The 17057-nt window shown below is 54.3% G+C and overlaps 6 protein-coding genes across 6 annotated transcripts, besides 1 other annotated feature; 2 read left to right on the top strand and 4 right to left on the bottom strand.

Annotated features, from left to right (window-relative positions):
• Positions 1 to 173: 173 nt before the first annotated feature.
• PODANS_5_3990 (uncharacterized protein) lies at positions 174 to 1229 on the bottom strand (the record flags this gene model as incomplete). The annotated part of the gene is made up of 1 exon (XM_001904911.1): positions 174 to 1229. One exon carries the CDS (start codon positions 1227 to 1229, stop codon positions 174 to 176), a length of 1056 nt encoding a protein of 351 aa, XP_001904946.1.
• A 2233-nt stretch (positions 1230 to 3462) lies between these two features.
• PODANS_5_3980 (uncharacterized protein) lies at positions 3463 to 4650 on the bottom strand (the record flags this gene model as incomplete). The annotated part of the gene is made up of 1 exon (XM_001904910.1): positions 3463 to 4650. One exon carries the CDS (start codon positions 4648 to 4650, stop codon positions 3463 to 3465), a length of 1188 nt encoding a protein of 395 aa, XP_001904945.1.
• A 963-nt stretch (positions 4651 to 5613) lies between these two features.
• PODANS_5_3975 (uncharacterized protein) lies at positions 5614 to 6018 on the top strand (the record flags this gene model as incomplete). The annotated part of the gene is made up of 1 exon (XM_001904909.1): positions 5614 to 6018. One exon carries the CDS (start codon positions 5614 to 5616, stop codon positions 6016 to 6018), a length of 405 nt encoding a protein of 134 aa, XP_001904944.1.
• A 1321-nt stretch (positions 6019 to 7339) lies between these two features.
• Positions 7340 to 7839, bottom strand: PODANS_5_3970 (uncharacterized protein; the record flags this gene model as incomplete). The annotated part of the gene is made up of 4 exons (XM_001904908.1): positions 7340 to 7481; positions 7546 to 7588; positions 7663 to 7738; positions 7834 to 7839. The coding sequence occupies 4 exons, from the start codon at positions 7837 to 7839 to the stop codon at positions 7340 to 7342; spliced, it is 267 nt and encodes an 88-aa protein (XP_001904943.1).
• A 1444-nt stretch (positions 7840 to 9283) lies between these two features.
• Positions 9284 to 11220, top strand: PODANS_5_3960 (uncharacterized protein; the record flags this gene model as incomplete). Its single annotated transcript, XM_001904907.1, has 5 exons — positions 9284 to 9503; positions 9691 to 9886; positions 9940 to 10199; positions 10257 to 10609; positions 10663 to 11220. The coding sequence occupies 5 exons, from the start codon at positions 9284 to 9286 to the stop codon at positions 11218 to 11220; spliced, it is 1587 nt and encodes a 528-aa protein (XP_001904942.1).
• Positions 11221 to 11518: 298 nt separating this feature from the next.
• Positions 11519 to 11589, top strand: a tRNA (tRNA-Gly).
• Positions 11590 to 13419: 1830 nt separating this feature from the next.
• PODANS_5_3950 (uncharacterized protein) lies at positions 13420 to 16782 on the bottom strand (the record flags this gene model as incomplete). Its single annotated transcript, XM_001904906.1, has 1 exon — positions 13420 to 16782. One exon carries the CDS (start codon positions 16780 to 16782, stop codon positions 13420 to 13422), a length of 3363 nt encoding a protein of 1120 aa, XP_001904941.1.
• Positions 16783 to 17057: the final 275 nt, after the last annotated feature.

Below are 17057 nucleotides of genomic sequence, written 5' to 3'. Positions count from 1 at the left end.
AACTAGCTACTATCATTACCCCTTCCTTCCTTCCATCCCCCCCCCCCGGAAAAAACTCCAACAACAACAACAACAACAACAAAAAAAAAGAAACAAAAAAACAACGGTAAAGAAATGAATCATATCATCATATCTCACAACAAGAAGAAACAACACCTCCTATCCTTGGTCCCTTAAACATTAACGTTCACATCAGGGAACCCCAAAAGAGTGTTCCACGCAACAGCGGTGGAAGCGTCCCTGGTCCCGAGAGCCTGGATCTGGGCCTTGGCGTCCAGGCAGGCGTCCTTGGCCGCCTGGTTGGCACCGCAGATGTTGGTGAGCTCGTCGCAGATGCGGTTGGTGATGATGTTGGGGTTGAGGGCCTCGCCCTGGCGCGAGAGGATGACAGGGTCGATGGCGTTGAAGGTGAACTCGGTCGCGGGCCGGTTGCCGCGCCCGCCGAGGAAGTTCATGGTGGGCACGCAGGAGCCGAAGTCGAGGGCGGCGTTGTTGCCACCGTTGCTGCCACCGTTGTTGTTGTTGTTGTTGTTGTTGTTGTTACCGTTGCCGGCAGCGGGGGCGGGAGTGGCGGTGGGAGCGGCCACGATCACGGTGGTGAGGGTGCGCGGAGCTCCACAGTTGACGTTGCCGCCGTTGTTGTTATTGTTGTTATTGTTGTTGTTGTTGTTGTTGTTGTTGTTGTTGTTGTTGTTGCCACCGGCAGGGGGAGCAGCGTTGGCACCACCAAGGCTCTGAGCAGTAAAGTCAGTGAAGCCCTGGGCGGCGGTGATGTCGGCAACAGACAGGCCGTTGGCGTTGAAGGGGTTGTTCAGGGACTGGGCAGAGCGGGCGTTCTGCTCAGCGGCGCCGGGAACATCGGGGTCGACCAGAGGAATGATGCCACGGAGGGCCTCGGTGGCGGGGAGACCGGCATCAGAGCAGATGCTGGGGATGGAGACGGCGAAGGGGTTGAAGTTCTTCTCGGCCTGGACGAGGAGCTTGGCGGCAGCGATGACGGCATCGTCAGTGCCGAGCTCCTGGACGATCTGGTCGGCAAGTTGGAGCTTCGCGCAGGCGTTGGCTCCGGCGAGGAGAACGCTGGGGGTCTGACCGGCCAAGGTGCCGGCAGCACCGGGGTTGCCAAAGGCACCGAGAGCCTGGACGGCGCCCTGGACGGCACCCTCTTGACCGAAACGGGCCTCGACAACGGCCAGCATGAGGGCGACGATAGCAGCCTTGGAATACATGGTGATGACAAACAGAAGTTATCGCACTAAAACTTGTTTTTGTAGGGATGGTGTAGCGGAGAAGTAAAGGACCGGCCGAGCGGTTGTAAAGAATGTGTAAATGCCGAAAGAGCGGAACGAAACGAAGAGTTCACAGAACTGAAAAGACTGAAGAAAACAAGAAAAGAGAGCGATGAACTTGCTGAATGGAATGAGGAAGGAAAGAAAAGAGACAAGAGGGATGGGAAACTTGAGGTTATATAGAACAATCCTCCAGAGACGGGATGACACCCAAGCAGCCAGGGCCCAGGGCCCAGGGAAAGGAGAGTGAAAGGCGCCCCCTAATGGCGATCATACTGGCACTTGGATGGCAACGACAAGGCCCAAAATGGGATGGTCGAGCCGTGCTCCATCTCGAAGGGGACGTCGACGTCGCTTGTGTCGCAGGACGGCGGTTGAGGTTCAGTGAGCGCACCCCTGCGCCGAGCCAAGAGCCTCCTTGAGCCTCCTTGGCTCTGGGGGCCCCGGCGGCCAGGTCACACCGTTGCTCAGATCCCCGGCAGGTACCGTGCCCCCCTGCCTGGGCGTCTGAAGTCGGGCGTTGGGGGTCAGGATTCACGGGATCCGAGGTGAGGATTAGGATTTAAGGGTGGTGGTAGAATCTGGGCCGCTCCACAGTTGATGTCGTTTCGAGCCTCACCGTATTTGTTCCTGTCGTCTTTTCTTTGTCATTTGGTTGTATAACAGAGTTGTTCACCGAGCTGGATGATGGTTAAGGTAGGGTGGGTGAGGTGGTCACCCGAGATGGCCATCTCCGTCGGCCTTGGTGCTTCCCGGGCGCTTGCTATCGAGAACACGGGTGACGAGATACCTGAGGAAAAAGTTTCAATTGCTTCCTGTCTCTTCCTTCAGGAGGTGCTGTCCCGTGGTGGAGCGTGTTTCCTTGTCGTCGGAGTGGATCGCTGTTGACGTCGCACCAGTTTCATTTTGGCGGTGGTTGGTGCGCTGCTTGACCGTTGTGATTCGCAAATGATGCTCGAAACGAGCCTTGACAACCCGGCTGGCCGGCGAGGCAGGTGGAATGACAAGTGTACAACGAGATATAGCCGATGGCAATGTGCACCGTCATCATCTCTGATCAGGGCTTTGCTTTGACCAAGTTCGAGCGAGGTTCAGGTAGAACAATCAACTGTGGAGGTGGCTTTGGGTCGAGACCGTGGCGCGCGTGGATCAGAGTGCCCGTGACGGCGACAAGGGGCATCAAAGGTGCCTGCCCGCTCATCGGGTCCCAGTGGCCTTTGCCTGGGTGCCTGGTCCCGTCGTCAGATCTGGCTTGTCTTCTGACGATGCTTGAAATTGTCTTGCCTTGGGTGCAAAGCATGGAATTCTAGATTACAGGCTTCCTTTGTGATGCCATTCATCCTGCGCTCCTCATGATTTTCGAGCTTCAATGGCACAGCGAGTGGGGGCAAAGACACCTGGAGGTTCAGGCGGTTGGAGCGCTAAGCTTCTAGAACTCGGTTCGGATGGTGCTCGCTACGGTTCCGCCCTGGCGATCTGACCCCCCCCAACCCCTGTCAGCCACTCAGGCGATGCGCTAGAGCCGATCGGGTCTGATCAAACAAGCTGCCCCTAGGTTGTGAGACAGGCCCGAGACGTCATGGGAGCCTCCAACATTGTCAACTCCAGCAATGCCATCGTGAAGTTGGTGGAATTGTCGGAGTGCCGCGCCGACGAGCCTTTGCCTATCTTATCTTCATAAACCATGAGGCCTGTCATCCCATCTCGGTCAGTCATCTGATCTTTTGTCACTTGTCTAAACAACGCTGGTAGCTCACTCTCATGCATGTCCTTTATAATCACTATCACTTGAGTATGCTTGTACTGTCTATGTATGCCGCTCCGTACTGAAATATACACTACCTACTCTCGACACAGTTTTCTCCAAGATCTGCAAGCATGGGTGTCCAAGCTTCATCGCACTGAACCTACCACTTTAGCCAAAAGACATGATCGATATCCAATCCATGTGTCCTGTTACCCGGGTGTCTTCCTTGCTCAAGATATTCATATGATGTCCAACACCTTGTGCAATGCGGATCATAGTCCACTGCAACCAACACACTCTTATCGCATGGCCATGTAACCTTTTGTAGTTCTCTTCAACCATTCATCATGTTGACTTCTCCCACCCCAACAACCCAAACTTCAACTCGCTCACCCACGGCGTATGATAATACCTCGGATCTTTCTGTCATCTCATCAGCACCACTTCCCTCTCCATCTCAAACCTATATCTCCAAAAAGAACTCACCAAATTACTCTTCACCCTCTCCAGCACCTCCAACCCCTCCTCCACTACCCCCCCATTACCATTCCCCTCCTCCCCCACAACGCCCACCCCCTCAACAGCAAACCACCGCCTATCCCACCCTTCAAACTCCTTTTTCCTCCCCCACCCGCCATCAACCCTTTTCCACCCCTTTTCAGGCAAATCAACCACAACCCAAACCTCCTCCAACCTCCTGAACCGCTCAACCAACCTCCCCACACACCTCGAGCAAAACCCCGGCCTCCCACCTCCCCTCATCCCCATCCACCCCGTCGGACACCGCCTGTCGTGCTGAAACGGGCCCGGAGTCGGCAGTTCCCAGCCTAACCCATACCTCACCGCAAATTTCCTCGCCGCCGAAAAGATGAAGTGGTTACCGTCGGTAAAATCGAGCATCCTCCTCACTTCGTCACAGGTGCCATTGGCCGAGGTTAGTGACACCAAATCTCGGTGGAGGTCGAGGGACAAGTCGACGGACTTTGCGGGGCACAACACTGGATACCCCTTTTGGGGGAGAGACCTTAGGATAGTTCTGTTGTGAGCGAATGGGAAAGAGGCGTTGTTGCGGAGAATGGCGGCGCGAGAGGCGCGGCAGGTGAGGAGGAGGTTTGCGAGGTTGAGACAGAAGGAGTCTCTGGTTGGGATGAGGTCGAGGTCGTTGGTGAGCCATGGAGTAGAAAGCTGGAAGGGGGCCGGGCGGATGAGAGGGGGGGTGTTGGGGCTTAAGAGGGGGGGTTGGAGGAGGAAGTGGATTCCTGGGGTCGAGGTTGGGGAGGAGAGGAGCTGGGCGGCGTGGTCCCAGATTAGGTTTTGGAGTTCACCTGGGAAGAGGGAGAATTGGGGGAATTGAGGGGGGGATGGTGGTAGTTTGGGTGGTGATCCGGGTGTTCCGGGGGATGATGAGGTGGAAGATGGCTGTGGTGGTGAGGAGGGTGGTGTTGATGGGTCGTGGTACCTGGGCGGGTTGAGATCTGGGCTTTCGAGGCGTCGGATTTCCATGATGCGGGCTAATCTGTCGTTATTGATTGGTTGGCCGGAATGAGATGGCGATAGTGGTTCGTGAAGGTCGAGGGAGGAAAAGTCGTCCTGGATGATGTCCATGAAGGACATGATTTGTTATCAGAGTTGCACCCTACACTGTGTGCAAGGCGGCTTGTGATTGGTCAGTTTGCAGATGACGAGAGATGATCACTGCCCGGGGCAAGTGATATGGCAACTGTGACTGAACGCTTTCTTGGGGGTATCAAATGTGTTTTTATTTCATTTTTATCTTTTCAAACAAAATGGCCAAAATGATACGACATGGCTACGTTGCACATTGTATGTCTGTGGGTGAACAAAGAAGTCTTGTGTCAATGAGCTCTCATCATGACTACAATGCACAACCCTGACCCGCATATCGATGCTGCTGGTACGCAGGGTATGGTAGCCCTGAACTCTTGTGTACTTGATAATCAATCCCCTCTGTCATTTTAAAGCCATCGTGGAGCTTCTGGATCCCACACAGCGAAAAGCAATTTGCAAACACTGGTGCCCCACGGGAGCCTCCCACCTACCGCTCACAATCGCAAGGAAACATGGGCTCATAGACATATTATGTTCGCTACAATTAAGTAAAGATGAATTGGTCTCAGAAGAGAAGCAAAGTGATAGATGGTCAAGGGCTTCCGACAATCAAAGGAGATGGTCTCTGTTGCGATCGATTCAGCCAGTTCAGGTTCTATTCCGGTGGTGTTGTGAGCTGCCAAACCTAACCTAAACCACCTCACCGTCTGAGTTGCAGCCTGTCAGTCTATGCCAACGCCTCGCTGTTAGAGTTTTAAACAGAGCGGTCGCGCGAAAAACTTTGGTAAAGTATTTAAAAACGACTATATATACTCTCGTCGGGTTCCCCCCGATCTATGCAACCACTTGCATTCCTCCATACTCTCAACCCATACCATTCTCGAGGTGTCAACTCAGACCACAGGTCTCAACTCAGTTTGCTCTCAACTGGGTCAGTCCAGTGCCAACTTGGTCCACTCTCAACTCAGACCACAGGTCCAATACTTACACCAGCCTCAACTCAGACCAATGGCACCCAACAAACCGCCCGCAATGAAAAGCGACCTGTCATTTCTGGTTTCCTATGACACGACCAGCAAGGTGGAAAGCTTCCTCGACAAGCTTCTTCCGGCAGGAAAAGAATATGAAAGGATGGACCTGATCACCCATGACTGGCGAGCCTCTTTCAAATCATTTCGAAAGATGAAGAAGAATAACGTGGGCGAGAACAGCATGGGCGAGAACAACACTGAGGGGAACAACACACAGGAGAACAACACGCAGGAGAACAACACCAAGCAGAACCACAACACCAGCCAGTCCGGCCGCGTCGGCCACTCCATCCTCCGCCTCATCTCCCTCACCACCGCCATCGCCGGCCGTCAACCCGGCTCCTACGACGTAGCATCAAAACCCGGCATAACCGGCACCTGAATCAAAACAATCTACCGCCTCATCGCCCACTCCGACACTTCCGCCCCAAAGTTCCTGCCCGTCCTGACCGACGACAGGTTGCGCATCAGCCAGCCCCCCCTCACCACATACCCAACCCTCCCCAGCACGATCGAAGCCCAATTAAAACCCCAAAACCGCCACGGCCGCCCACCCTTCCTCTACCTCGAAAGCAGGCTCAGGAACATGCGAAAAACCCTGCGTGATCTCACCAACATGCTCAGCGACGCGGACGACAGACTCCGCTACCTGTCCGAGGTGATCAGCCTCCTCCAGTTTCTCCACCGCTACGCCAGAGACAGGCTGAGCAAGCCGTTTGATCCGATGGAGTTGGACGAAGAAGAACTCGAGGATCTGAAGCGTCAGATGATGGTTCTGCAAGCCATGTCCGAGCCCGAGGCGAGGACGGCTCTCGCGCCCGTGATGGAGAAGACGGAAACAGACTTGGAGTGGGAAGCGCTGCAGGAGAGCGCGACATGTCAGGAAAGCCAGAGAGCCTGCGACTGGTTGCAACGCAAAGTCATTAGGCCGTTGCTGCGGGGAGCAAGAATTGGAACATCTTCGTTGATTATCTCGAGGACAAGGGGGAGTATCTCTATTGGGCGAGAAGGAGGCTGAAACAAATGTACTCGGAGGAGTGGGGGGAGGAGGAAGAAGAGGATGTATTGCCGCCAGACGAAGAGTGCTTCTTCCCGGCAGAGAAGGCCTTGTTTCAAGGGCGGTAGATCAACATAATCCAGCCATTGAACCGTCAAGCCGTGCCCTATGTGTATGTAACTCGAAACATGTCGTGGTGTCTGTCGTGTGAGTGGTGTTGTGAACTTGCGGCCCGTGGGCTGGCACAGCTGGCAGAACTAGACCTGCTATGGATTGCCTCGGCTAATGCTACCCCGGATGGGGCATCGGAACAGAACGGGAGACGGACAGAAACACACCCCAGGAGCCTCCTGCATCACCAGGACACAGAGATGGGAAAATTCCAATGGTATTGCGCAAAAATCCTAGGACCAAATCCGATATTCAAATCCCAAGAGGAGAAAATGCATCCCCCTCTTTGTCAAGGAGAGTCCCTGAACGCCGCCAACAAAAAAAGACCGCGCGACTCGAGAAAAGCACCCCGAAAACCGCCCGCATGTACCCGGCCCGGTCATAACATGAACATGATCATGATCATGATCTCCTCCGCCAGCCCCAAACCAGTTGAGCCATAGGGAGGCTGGCGTCCATATGCTCCCCTCGCCTCGACCGCCTGTTTCCCCGCCATCCGGTTTCGATCGTTTCGTCATGAAAGCATGGAGGCGCTTTACCGGGTTCTCTTGAACCACTTGCTCGAGCCTGCGATGGCAACCGACTGATCCATCACCCACTCGCCGACACCTAGGTAGCGGTTCATGAACTTCCTGAAGGGGTCCTGGTCCGAATCACCAATCTGATCGGCTTGGAAACTGCGAATTCCGAACCATCAGCACTTTTATTCGGTTCTTTCCATGTTCTCGTTAATCGACTCACGTCAGGCCGGTCGAGCGCTTCATCCCCGCAAGGATGGTGGAAACTAGGTATGTTGGGTTAGCCGACAGAGAGCCCAAGCAAAGGCGGTGCAGGCGAGAGGTGTGGGCAGCGACTCACCGAGCACAGCATCAAAGGCATAATGAGTCAACCTTGCCAGCTTTGACCAGAGGCCGAATGTCAGTAAGTCGAGGAGCTGGAAGACGGCATGGTTCTTAGACTCGGAAAGCGACACAGAGACCGCCGAGCAGAAAGAGGCGGTGATGACACTCGAAGGGGGCGAATACTTACGACCATGGTGAATCGAGTCGACCGAGAACAAATTTATTTTCGCAACGGACGAGAGTTGGACAGATATCGGCGGCGCAGGGCAGTCTCGACAGGAATGTGGGGAGGATAGCGATGGTGATGCGGTTCTGGTGATGTCGGTATGGAATCTTTAGCGGGGGGTCGGTCGGGCGATCAGAAGCAAGCGACAACGACAGACACCAGCAAGACTCAGCTCCTCTTCCAGCCACCGTGTGCCCCGTGCGCAGCCGCCGATTCGAGAGCTTGGACCACTTCAAGGCTGCCTTACCTCAGCAGGGCAGCTCAGCCAGGAAGGATGCACGTGCGGAGTCACGAGCAAAGCAGGCCAAACCCCTTTGGAATTGTCCCGCTTTTCCCTCACTCTGCCCCGCATGCCGTCAGAGTTGTCAGCGATTGGTTGACATTCTCTGTGTCACCCAAACGACAGAACACCACCCCCGCCACCAATGGCCCTCTCACCGCCCGTCAGAAAGGTGGGGTAATCTGATGAGAACCCCCGCGTTCTTTTTGGGTCTTCATCTGGTGAGGGGCCTTGGCAGGAACACTCACGGCAGCGATGCCATGGACGAACGATGTGATGGACACAGAGATGCTACATGCATATAAATAGGGGTCAAGTCAATCTACTACGGGAGCTGGATATCGGGGCTTCGTATCTTCATCATGCATGGCCGATGCAAGCCACCGCGATGGGTTCCAGGTTTGACAAGGCCACCTCAATGGCAAGGGGAGACGAACCTAACCTAACCGCCCACGTCAAGACCCCATCCACCCATTCACTGTCCAGGGAGGGGAGGGGTGCGTGGGGCTTTGGCAAGAGCTGAGTGGGATGATTGTTGGGAAGAGCTTTTGGGGGGGAAGCTTCCCCTCCATGCCCGAAGGCAGGCAAGTCCAGTTTGGCTGGGCTTTGGTTGAACCGCATCTGTTTTTTTTTCTTTTTTTCGCGCAGAACTTCCAGAACTAGATACAAACCCAATTCCCTCAACTTTTCCTCGACTTTCCCATCCATCCATCCCTCTCGTTCTCCCTTCCTCTCTTCACCTGCTCGACCACTCTTGAACATCGCATTGTTAAGAGGTGAGTTTGTCTCGTCTGTCTCTTCTGTCTTCTGTCTCTTCTGTCTCGTCTGTCTCTTCTGTCTCTCGTTGGCTGGCCGGGGGTTGCGGCGTCAGCGCATCCGGTGTTCCGTTATCGCTGCAGTCCGACGGGACCCTGGCTGGGCGAGGGGTTGCCTTCTTATGCTCGACTTCCGGCCGGAACTCGATTTTGTGTTCTTGTTTCCGCCTCAGCAAACATCTCAGCAATTCCATCGTTGGATTTCGAACCCGTCCCGCTGACAAGACCTCATCTCCAGGAATCTTTAGCAGTCCGACCTCTATCTCCTCCTTCCGGGTTCCGAGTCTCGCTCAGAATTCCCCTACAGTCCTTCAACATGGTCAACACAGCTCTCGACCACCTCAACTTGGGGGGCAAGATCGAATGGCTCTCGCAGCTCGATACCGCGTTCCAGCCTGCCCGCAACTTCCGCCGCACCTCCATCATCTGCACCATTGGCCCCAAGACGAACTCTGTTGAGGCCATCAACAAGCTCCGCGAGGCTGGCCTCAACGTGGTGCGCATGAACTTCTCCCACGGCAGCTACGAGTACCACCGTATGTTCCCTGCGCTATCCATGCCTCGATGATGCGCTTTGGTGGAGAGGTCGCGAGGTCCGCTCAGGTCCAGCTTTCCCTGGTTCCACCTGGGCGACCCGCAGACACCACCGCCTGGCCATCCACGGATGCTTGGCACAAGTCTTGTCTTCCTTTGATCGTCGGTGCTAACAGTCTGTGACTGCAGAGTCTGTCATTGACAATGCTCGCGCTGCCGAGAAGGCCCAGAAGGGCCGTCAGGTCGCCATCGCCCTCGACACCAAGGGCCCCGAGATCCGTACCGGCAACACCGTCAACGATGCCGATCTCCCCATCTCCGCCGGCGCCATCTTGAACATCACCACCGATGAGAAGTATGCCACGGCCTGCACCACCGAGAACATGTAAGCTCCCCCGATTCACCCCCCACGAACCTCCTAAACTGACACTGCACCAGGTACGTCGACTACAAGAACATCACCAAGGTCATCTCCCCAGGCCGAATTATTTACGTCGACGACGGTGTCTTGGCGTTCGATGTGCTCGAGATTGTCGACGACAAGACCATCAAGGTTCAGGCGCGCAACAATGGTTTCATCTCTTCCCGCAAGGGTGTCAACCTGCCCAACACCGATGTCGATCTGCCCGCCCTCTCCGAGAAGGACAAGGCCGATCTCCTGTTCGGCGTCAAGAACAATGTCGACATGGTCTTTGCTTGTATGTACGCCCATGGCTGGCTGTAACGACATGTGCTAATTTTTTGATTTGCCACAGCTTTCATCCGCAGAGGGCAAGACATCAAGGACATTCGTGAGGTCCTCGGCGAGGAGGGCAAGCACATTCAGATCATTGCCAAGATTGAGAACAGACAAGGTCTCAACAACTTTGCCGAGATTCTCGAGGAGACCGACGGTGTCATGGTTGCCCGTGGCGATCTCGGTATCGAGATTCCCGCCGCCGAGGTGTTCGCCGCTCAGAAGAAGATCATTGCCATGTGCAACATTGCTGGCAAGCCCGTCATTTGCGCCACTCAGATGCTCGAGTCCATGATCAAGAACCCCAGGCCAACCAGAGCCGAGATCAGTGATGTTGGCAACGCAGTTACTGACGGCGCCGACTGTGTCATGGTATGTTTGCAGCAAAGATGTCTTGTTTGCACCCAGGCACTAACATCGCCTAGCTTTCCGGTGAGACAGCCAAGGGTAGCTACCCCAACGAGGCTGTGCGTGAGATGAGCGAGGCCTGCCTCAAGGCCGAGAACACCATCCCATATGTCAGCCACTTCGAGGAGCTGTGCGCCCTTGTCAAGCGCCCCGTCTCCATTGTCGAGTCTTGCGCCATGGCGGCTGTCCGGACGTCTCTCGACCTCAACGCCTCGGCCATCTTCGTTCTCTCCACCTCGGGGGTCTCTGCCCGCCTCATCTCCAAGTACCGCCCTGTTTGCCCCATCATCATGATCACTCGGAACGCGTCGGCCTCGAGATATGCCCACTTGTACCGCGGCGTATACCCATTCTCCTTCCCAGAGGCCAAGCCCGACTTTAGCAAAGTCAACTGGCAGGAGGATGTGGATCGCCGCATCAAGTGGGGTCTTACCCACGCTATCGACTTGGGTGTTCTCAACGAGGGTGAGACGGTGGTGGTTGTCCAGGGCTGGAAGGGCGGCATGGGCAACACAAACACTCTGCGTATCGTTAAGGCCGATGTGGACCACCTCGGCATTGGCCAGCTGGAGTAGACGGGTTTTGGGACGGCGTATAATGAAGGGACGGCATGTAGTTTTTGCACCCAGTTTGTAGTTTTTTTCTGCCAAAAGGGCCTGGTTGGGCTCCAATAGATTCATGACCTCAGTTGATGCTGCTGTATTTCTCGGTTCCGTGAGTTATGTACCTGCTGAGACGGACGTCCGGGATGACCATGCGTGATATTCCATTTCAGGGCGAGGCTATCCCGGACTCCGGCCCTTGTACCCCCCACACCCGCGAAGACGTGATGAAGGTCTCTTCCATGCCAACAAGCACATCAAATCCCTCATAGCGCCAGTGGTTTAGTGGTAAAATCCATCGTTGCCATCGATGGGCCCCGCGTTCGATTCGCGGCTGGCGCAGTGCAGTGGCTGAGTGACAATGTTTGAAGATTCAGAAACTGAGTTTCCTTTTGACCTTTTTTTGGTCAATGACTAGGCAGGTAGTGCTACATTGTGGCAGAACATGCAAGGAGGGGTAAAGGCTCTGTGTGAGTTGGGCTGTATCGTTTCGCAGATTTTGTACAAGGCAGTTGTGGGCTGAATGAACCATTGTTGAGGTCTAGCAGTATCTGGTGCCCACTGAAGCCTTCCATCAGTACAGGCAAAACCAATGCTTTGTTGCTGATGGGTACCAAGGCCTTTCTTTCTGGGGGGGTTGGCATTGTTGAATGTGAGACATGTTTGGTTGGGTTGGGTATATATGTAGCTGTCGTCTCTCGGGAGTTGAGTATTGTCGTGGAGAGACTTTTTGGTTGTTCGTCCTGTTTGCTACCTGTTTCAGCTGCCTGCTCCTACCTGGACCACCGGATCGACTATTTTGTGTCTCCCCTCTGCTCGTCGTCCAATTCAAGCTTAACTCAGGTAGGTATGGCTCAGGAAGTTGCTGTTCCGCTCGGCCGGTTTTCAGAACCTCGACACCGTGATGATGATGATAATGATGATAATGATGATGATGATGATGATGATGATGATGATGATGATGGTCGAGGTGGTCGAGGTGGTGGTGGTGGTGGTGGTGGTGGTGGGAATGGGGAAGATGATGGCAGGCCTGTGAACCCCCGCCCGAGAAAGAGGAGGAGACTTGGCTGTTTGCCGACAGCAACCTCCAGATCGAGCTTGCCGAGACAGAGGCGGTGTCTAAGGAATAGGAAAACGACATCTTCCCAGCTTTATTCTCTCTGTCAAAGCCGAAAAAAAGGGTTGCCGCCGTCGGAAAGGATGCCACTTGCTAGGCGTTGCTCAGCGATGAGCCTCCCCCCCCCTTCCCCTCCCATATCACCACCTCGTCGTGCCGCTGCTCAGCCATCCACCCCGCCGGTACAGACCAGTAAGGCCTTGTCAGCAGAAAAGGTCAAACGCCCACCAGCATCCCTTCGAAAACTGCTCCCCAAAATCGGCTTCTCCTGGCCGGTGCGCGAAACCCGAAACCGGCACAGCCGAAAGCTAGAAAGGAGGTTAGCCGGCCTGGAGGGACGTGAAAGAAGGGCTCTCCTGCACGCATTCGGCGCGGGGGCCAACGAGCTGGACAAAAAAGTGGTAGAGAGGGGATTGGTCTCTGTTTTCGAGGCTGGGTTGGGGGTTTTGAAAGGGAAGGGGATGGTGAGATCAAACCAGACTGGAAACAGAACGATGCTGATGACCAATAGAAAATGCGCAGCCTGGAAGATCAGAGTTTATTCTGGGAGGAGGTTATCGCACACCAACCCGAGGCGTGGTTTGGACGTGTCACCGGGGAGGTCCTTCATGGTTTGGTGTTGATGACTGTTGAAGCTAGATTATGGGACAGGGAGCACGGGGTCAAAATAGGGTGGATGAACTCCGCGAGGGGGAGAAGCGAGCTTGTAAGGGTGGTGGACGAGTTTACCGCTTGGTTGGAGGAGAATGAAGATGGGCAGACGCGAAAGGAGTATTTTGGCGGGATTGAAGGGGCGGTGCATGTTGATATTTTGGCTGACCAGAGAACCGAACAGGGGAGAAGTATTCTGGATGAGTTTAGTGCGAGGTATGGGGTGGAGGATATGGATGTTTATGTTGATTTTGACGAGCAGTTGGCCGAGGAGCTGGGGGATCTGATGGCGAGGTTGGCAATTGATGCTGATGAGGAGATGGTGGATGTTGACTGGGAGCAGGATTGGGAGGGGTGGAGCGAGGGGGGGATTTTGTAACAAGTTTACTAGGAAGAAGTGGTACCTAACAAAAAGAAATCATCTCAGGATTGAGCTTGCCCCCGCTTTCCATATCAGCCACGGCCTCCCCCCTCATGAGCCCGTCCACAAAACAGGTGCCGATGAACTCGTAATGCTTCCCCTTGGGGCGAACCACCACCGGCTTTTGGCAAGCAAAGAGAACGACAATCTTGTCGCCGGCTTGGGCCAGACCTGGCACCATCCCAACCCGACCATTTGAAGTCATGCAAAGTCTTCGATAAGATGTCTGAGATAGATCCTGGTACGTGTACTCGTGTGGTTGGAACTCTTGTGCCGCACCTGAAGAAAAGTAGCTGTGCAGTGGGCACCCTTTGATCATAAAGTCGAAGTTGGCATGGAGAAGGGCGCGCCACCACAACAAGGACATGTGGGCGTGAGCTAGTTCAGAAGCGTCCTTGATGTTGGCTTCCAGTCTTTGCCAGTTGAGCCCGTCTGGCGGACGATCTTCCTTTAGACCCCAGGCCAGATTGAGGAGACAGCTTGGATTGGATATGTCATACTCGGGTTCTGCGTGCAGCACGCGTGCTAAAGCCGTCCTGGCATCTTCGTTGGGCATGTTCGACGGGGCAGCGGGGGGGTTGGTCACTGAAGACAACGGGTTGAAATACGAATCCTGTAATGTGATTTCCCTTGCGCGCGAGGGCGACATCGTCAACGTGTCAATGGAGTCGATGATCAGTCCCTCGCAATACATGATGCGTCCGTCGTGAGAAAAGGCAGGACATTGTTGTTTTCCCGCGTTGGCGTTGAAGCGGGAACCAGGACGTGATGGTGGGGTCGTACGTTCTTGAACCAAAGCATCGTCCGCCTCACTACTGAGATCGATGGCCCAGCTCGGTAGAGAGCTACCCCCTGGACGGGGCTGTAACCGGGTTAGGTAGGTCCATATTGATAGATCGCCCAGGCCGAGGATACAGGCTTTAGCAAAGTCTGCGTAAGCATCGAGTGCCGCATAAAACTCTGCATAGCTGGGTTTGACACTGTCTCTGATGGAGAGGGGGAGCAGGGCCAGTGTCCCATAGACTTTGTCGCGCAAATCGGTGGCGGCGGATGCTTGGGCCAAAGTCAAAATCGTGATGAGAAGTCCGGTGTTATTAACCCTGGGGAGCTCCCGAAGGTCAAACTTGACAAAGATTCGATGGACGTGCTGAGACAACATCCGTTGTTCCTGGATCGAGGGGAGATCAGAGCTGGAGTCAAGCTCACCGTCATCCCACATAAAGTGCAAGTCTGATGGCTGATTGAGTGCCGAGCTAAAGTCGACAAACGGTTCGAGCGCTCGCTTTATCTCTCCGGGTACAAAGAGGTAGTCATCACCGTACCAAAAACAAACAGAATTAGCGAGCGCAATCTCCTGTGTGATCCAAGTGCGACTCCAGTACGGCAGTCTGATGAGCTCAAAGGCCACAGTTCGCAACGACCGAAGTAGTGACTGAGGGTATAGTGTGGGGTCGGAAATGTAAGACTTGGGGATTCCCTGATGCTGACTGAACCACTGTCGCACCAATGTGTAAGCGGTGTCAAAACGGGACCCTGGTGTTGCCGAGGACGGGGTACCTATCCACCCTCGAACTGCCAGAGCCATGCTGTATATCACATCCATCTTTTGCACCTCGGTCTCCTTTTCTTTGTCGTCATTTTGGTTGATGCAGAGGGCATCAATCCAGACCTTGAGATGTGACTGTTTGACCTCTACTGACTTACTGAGCCTCAAGAGCATCTGGTAAAGGTTGCCACCAACTTGTACCTCGTGATTATTCACCAAGATGGTGTGAGAAGGTTCGGGAGGTCCCTGAGATAAAGGTGTCAGCGTGAATACCGCATAGCTGACGATGATGACAGTGCTCACCCAGGTATAACTCATAGCTATGTAGTCCCCCCATTCATATCTCGGAGCGAACTCCTTCCATCTTGTCAACCTTTCGAATGGTACGTCTGATTTCAACGTCTTCAGCTCAGGGATCGAGTTGAACTTTTCCAAAACATATGCCCAGTGCATCTCAGTGTCTTTTGGTTGTTCCTTGGCCAGCTCGTTTGCAGCTGTCGCTAGAATCCATGCCGGAGGTGTTTTGGTCACATCAAATGGGAACTCGCCATCGTTTGCTTGGAGTATGGTCCGCAGCTCGTGGTACCACACCTCCATGTCATCGAGGTCGACCGTCTCAAGCCTGCACTCTATCCAACTGTCCTCAGTTTTGGGTGACTGTGGCGTGATGGATAGCACTCTGATTTGTCGGCTGTTGCTTTTCAGGGGTGTGTAAAGCGGCCCCAAGGCAGAGGTTGTTTTATGCGATGTTGGAGCTTCTGGGACTCCGAACTCAGGCGATGCAAAGTCAGAAGCGGCTTCACCCTCTGTCACAGACCCCGAATCTCCTACGTTGTCAATACTTTGATCCGGAGGTGTCAATGTACCGGTCGTGATTCCCGTCTTCTGGCGCGGCAACGAAGGCTCTGCCGATGTCGATGCTTGTTCTACCTCATCATTGTCAGGCGCTGTAAACTGAGCCAATGCTTGTGGGTCGCTTGCTTTGGCAAATTCCCGGATCGCAGCCAGTGCGTGTCCAGTGCTCGTAGGTGCTGATCGTCTCAGTGCCTTTTCAAAGTGAACTCGCTGTATGCTACTAAGCCCGGTCATGTTGTTAACAGACCTCGACGCTTGGGATTCGGCCGCTGAGATCAAAGCAGCCTGGACACACAGAGTATGCAGGTCGGAGCCTGTATAACCCTTGGTGCGTCGTACAAGGTCATCAACGTTCACGTCGTCTGCAACAACGTCTTCGCGGAGGCAGATTGCAATAATCTCTCGCCTCGCCCGCGCCCGCGGTAAGCCCATGAACAATCTTGCAGGAACGCGACGGAGAACGGCGTCATCAAGTGCTTGTGGAAGGTTGGTGGCCAGGATAACAAACGGCGAGTTCATGTCCTGTTTGAGACCATCCATTTCGGCAAGGAATTGGTTCAGTCGAGCACGCTCCCACGTGTGGTCGTGTGGTTCCCTGCGCTTTAGGAGGGAGTCCGCTTCGTCGATGAAAATGATGCTTGGATGGAGTTTGCGAGCTAGACTAAAGAGGTTTTGGATGGTCTTTTCTGTTTCACCCACACGACTCGACTCAATGTCGGCCGAAGATACCGAAATCATGACCAGCTCGTGCTCGTGGGCCAGCACTCTTGCTAGATGAGTCTTGCCTGTCCCTGGGGGGCCGTAGAGTAGAGCACCGCCGACTTTGACAGTTGCGAGGATTCCAGACCGGATATGGGACGAAATAGTCCCTGTTGCCTGGTAAATCAACTGGGCGATGGCATCCTTGGTGTCCAAATCGAGCTGGATATTCGACCATCCGTGCATGACCGACCCTGTTGCGATGTTAGCCTCAGAGCAGTCAAGGACCCCAACGCCGGTGGTGACGAACCGGGATCAACAACAAGATCCAATAATTGTTTCTCAGCGTCATTATTCCCGTTCTCAGCTTGCTCGAGCTTTTGTCTAATATGTGGCGAAAATTGAGCCCAGCGCGACTGGACGTCATCAACACTACTCACAATGTCCCAATCTTTTAGCATTTCTCCGTGCGAGGCCACTGAAATAAGTGATTGTCGAATATGATCGGCAGTGACGCTTCC

The sequence above is a fragment of the Podospora anserina genome, chromosome 5 (assembly GCF_000226545.1).
Source record: "Podospora anserina S mat+ genomic DNA chromosome 5, supercontig 4".
Classification (NCBI taxonomy): Eukaryota; Fungi; Ascomycota; class Sordariomycetes; order Sordariales; family Podosporaceae; genus Podospora; species Podospora anserina.
Note: the sequence above shows the minus strand (reverse complement) of the source record. Positions and strands in the feature narration are given on the sequence as shown.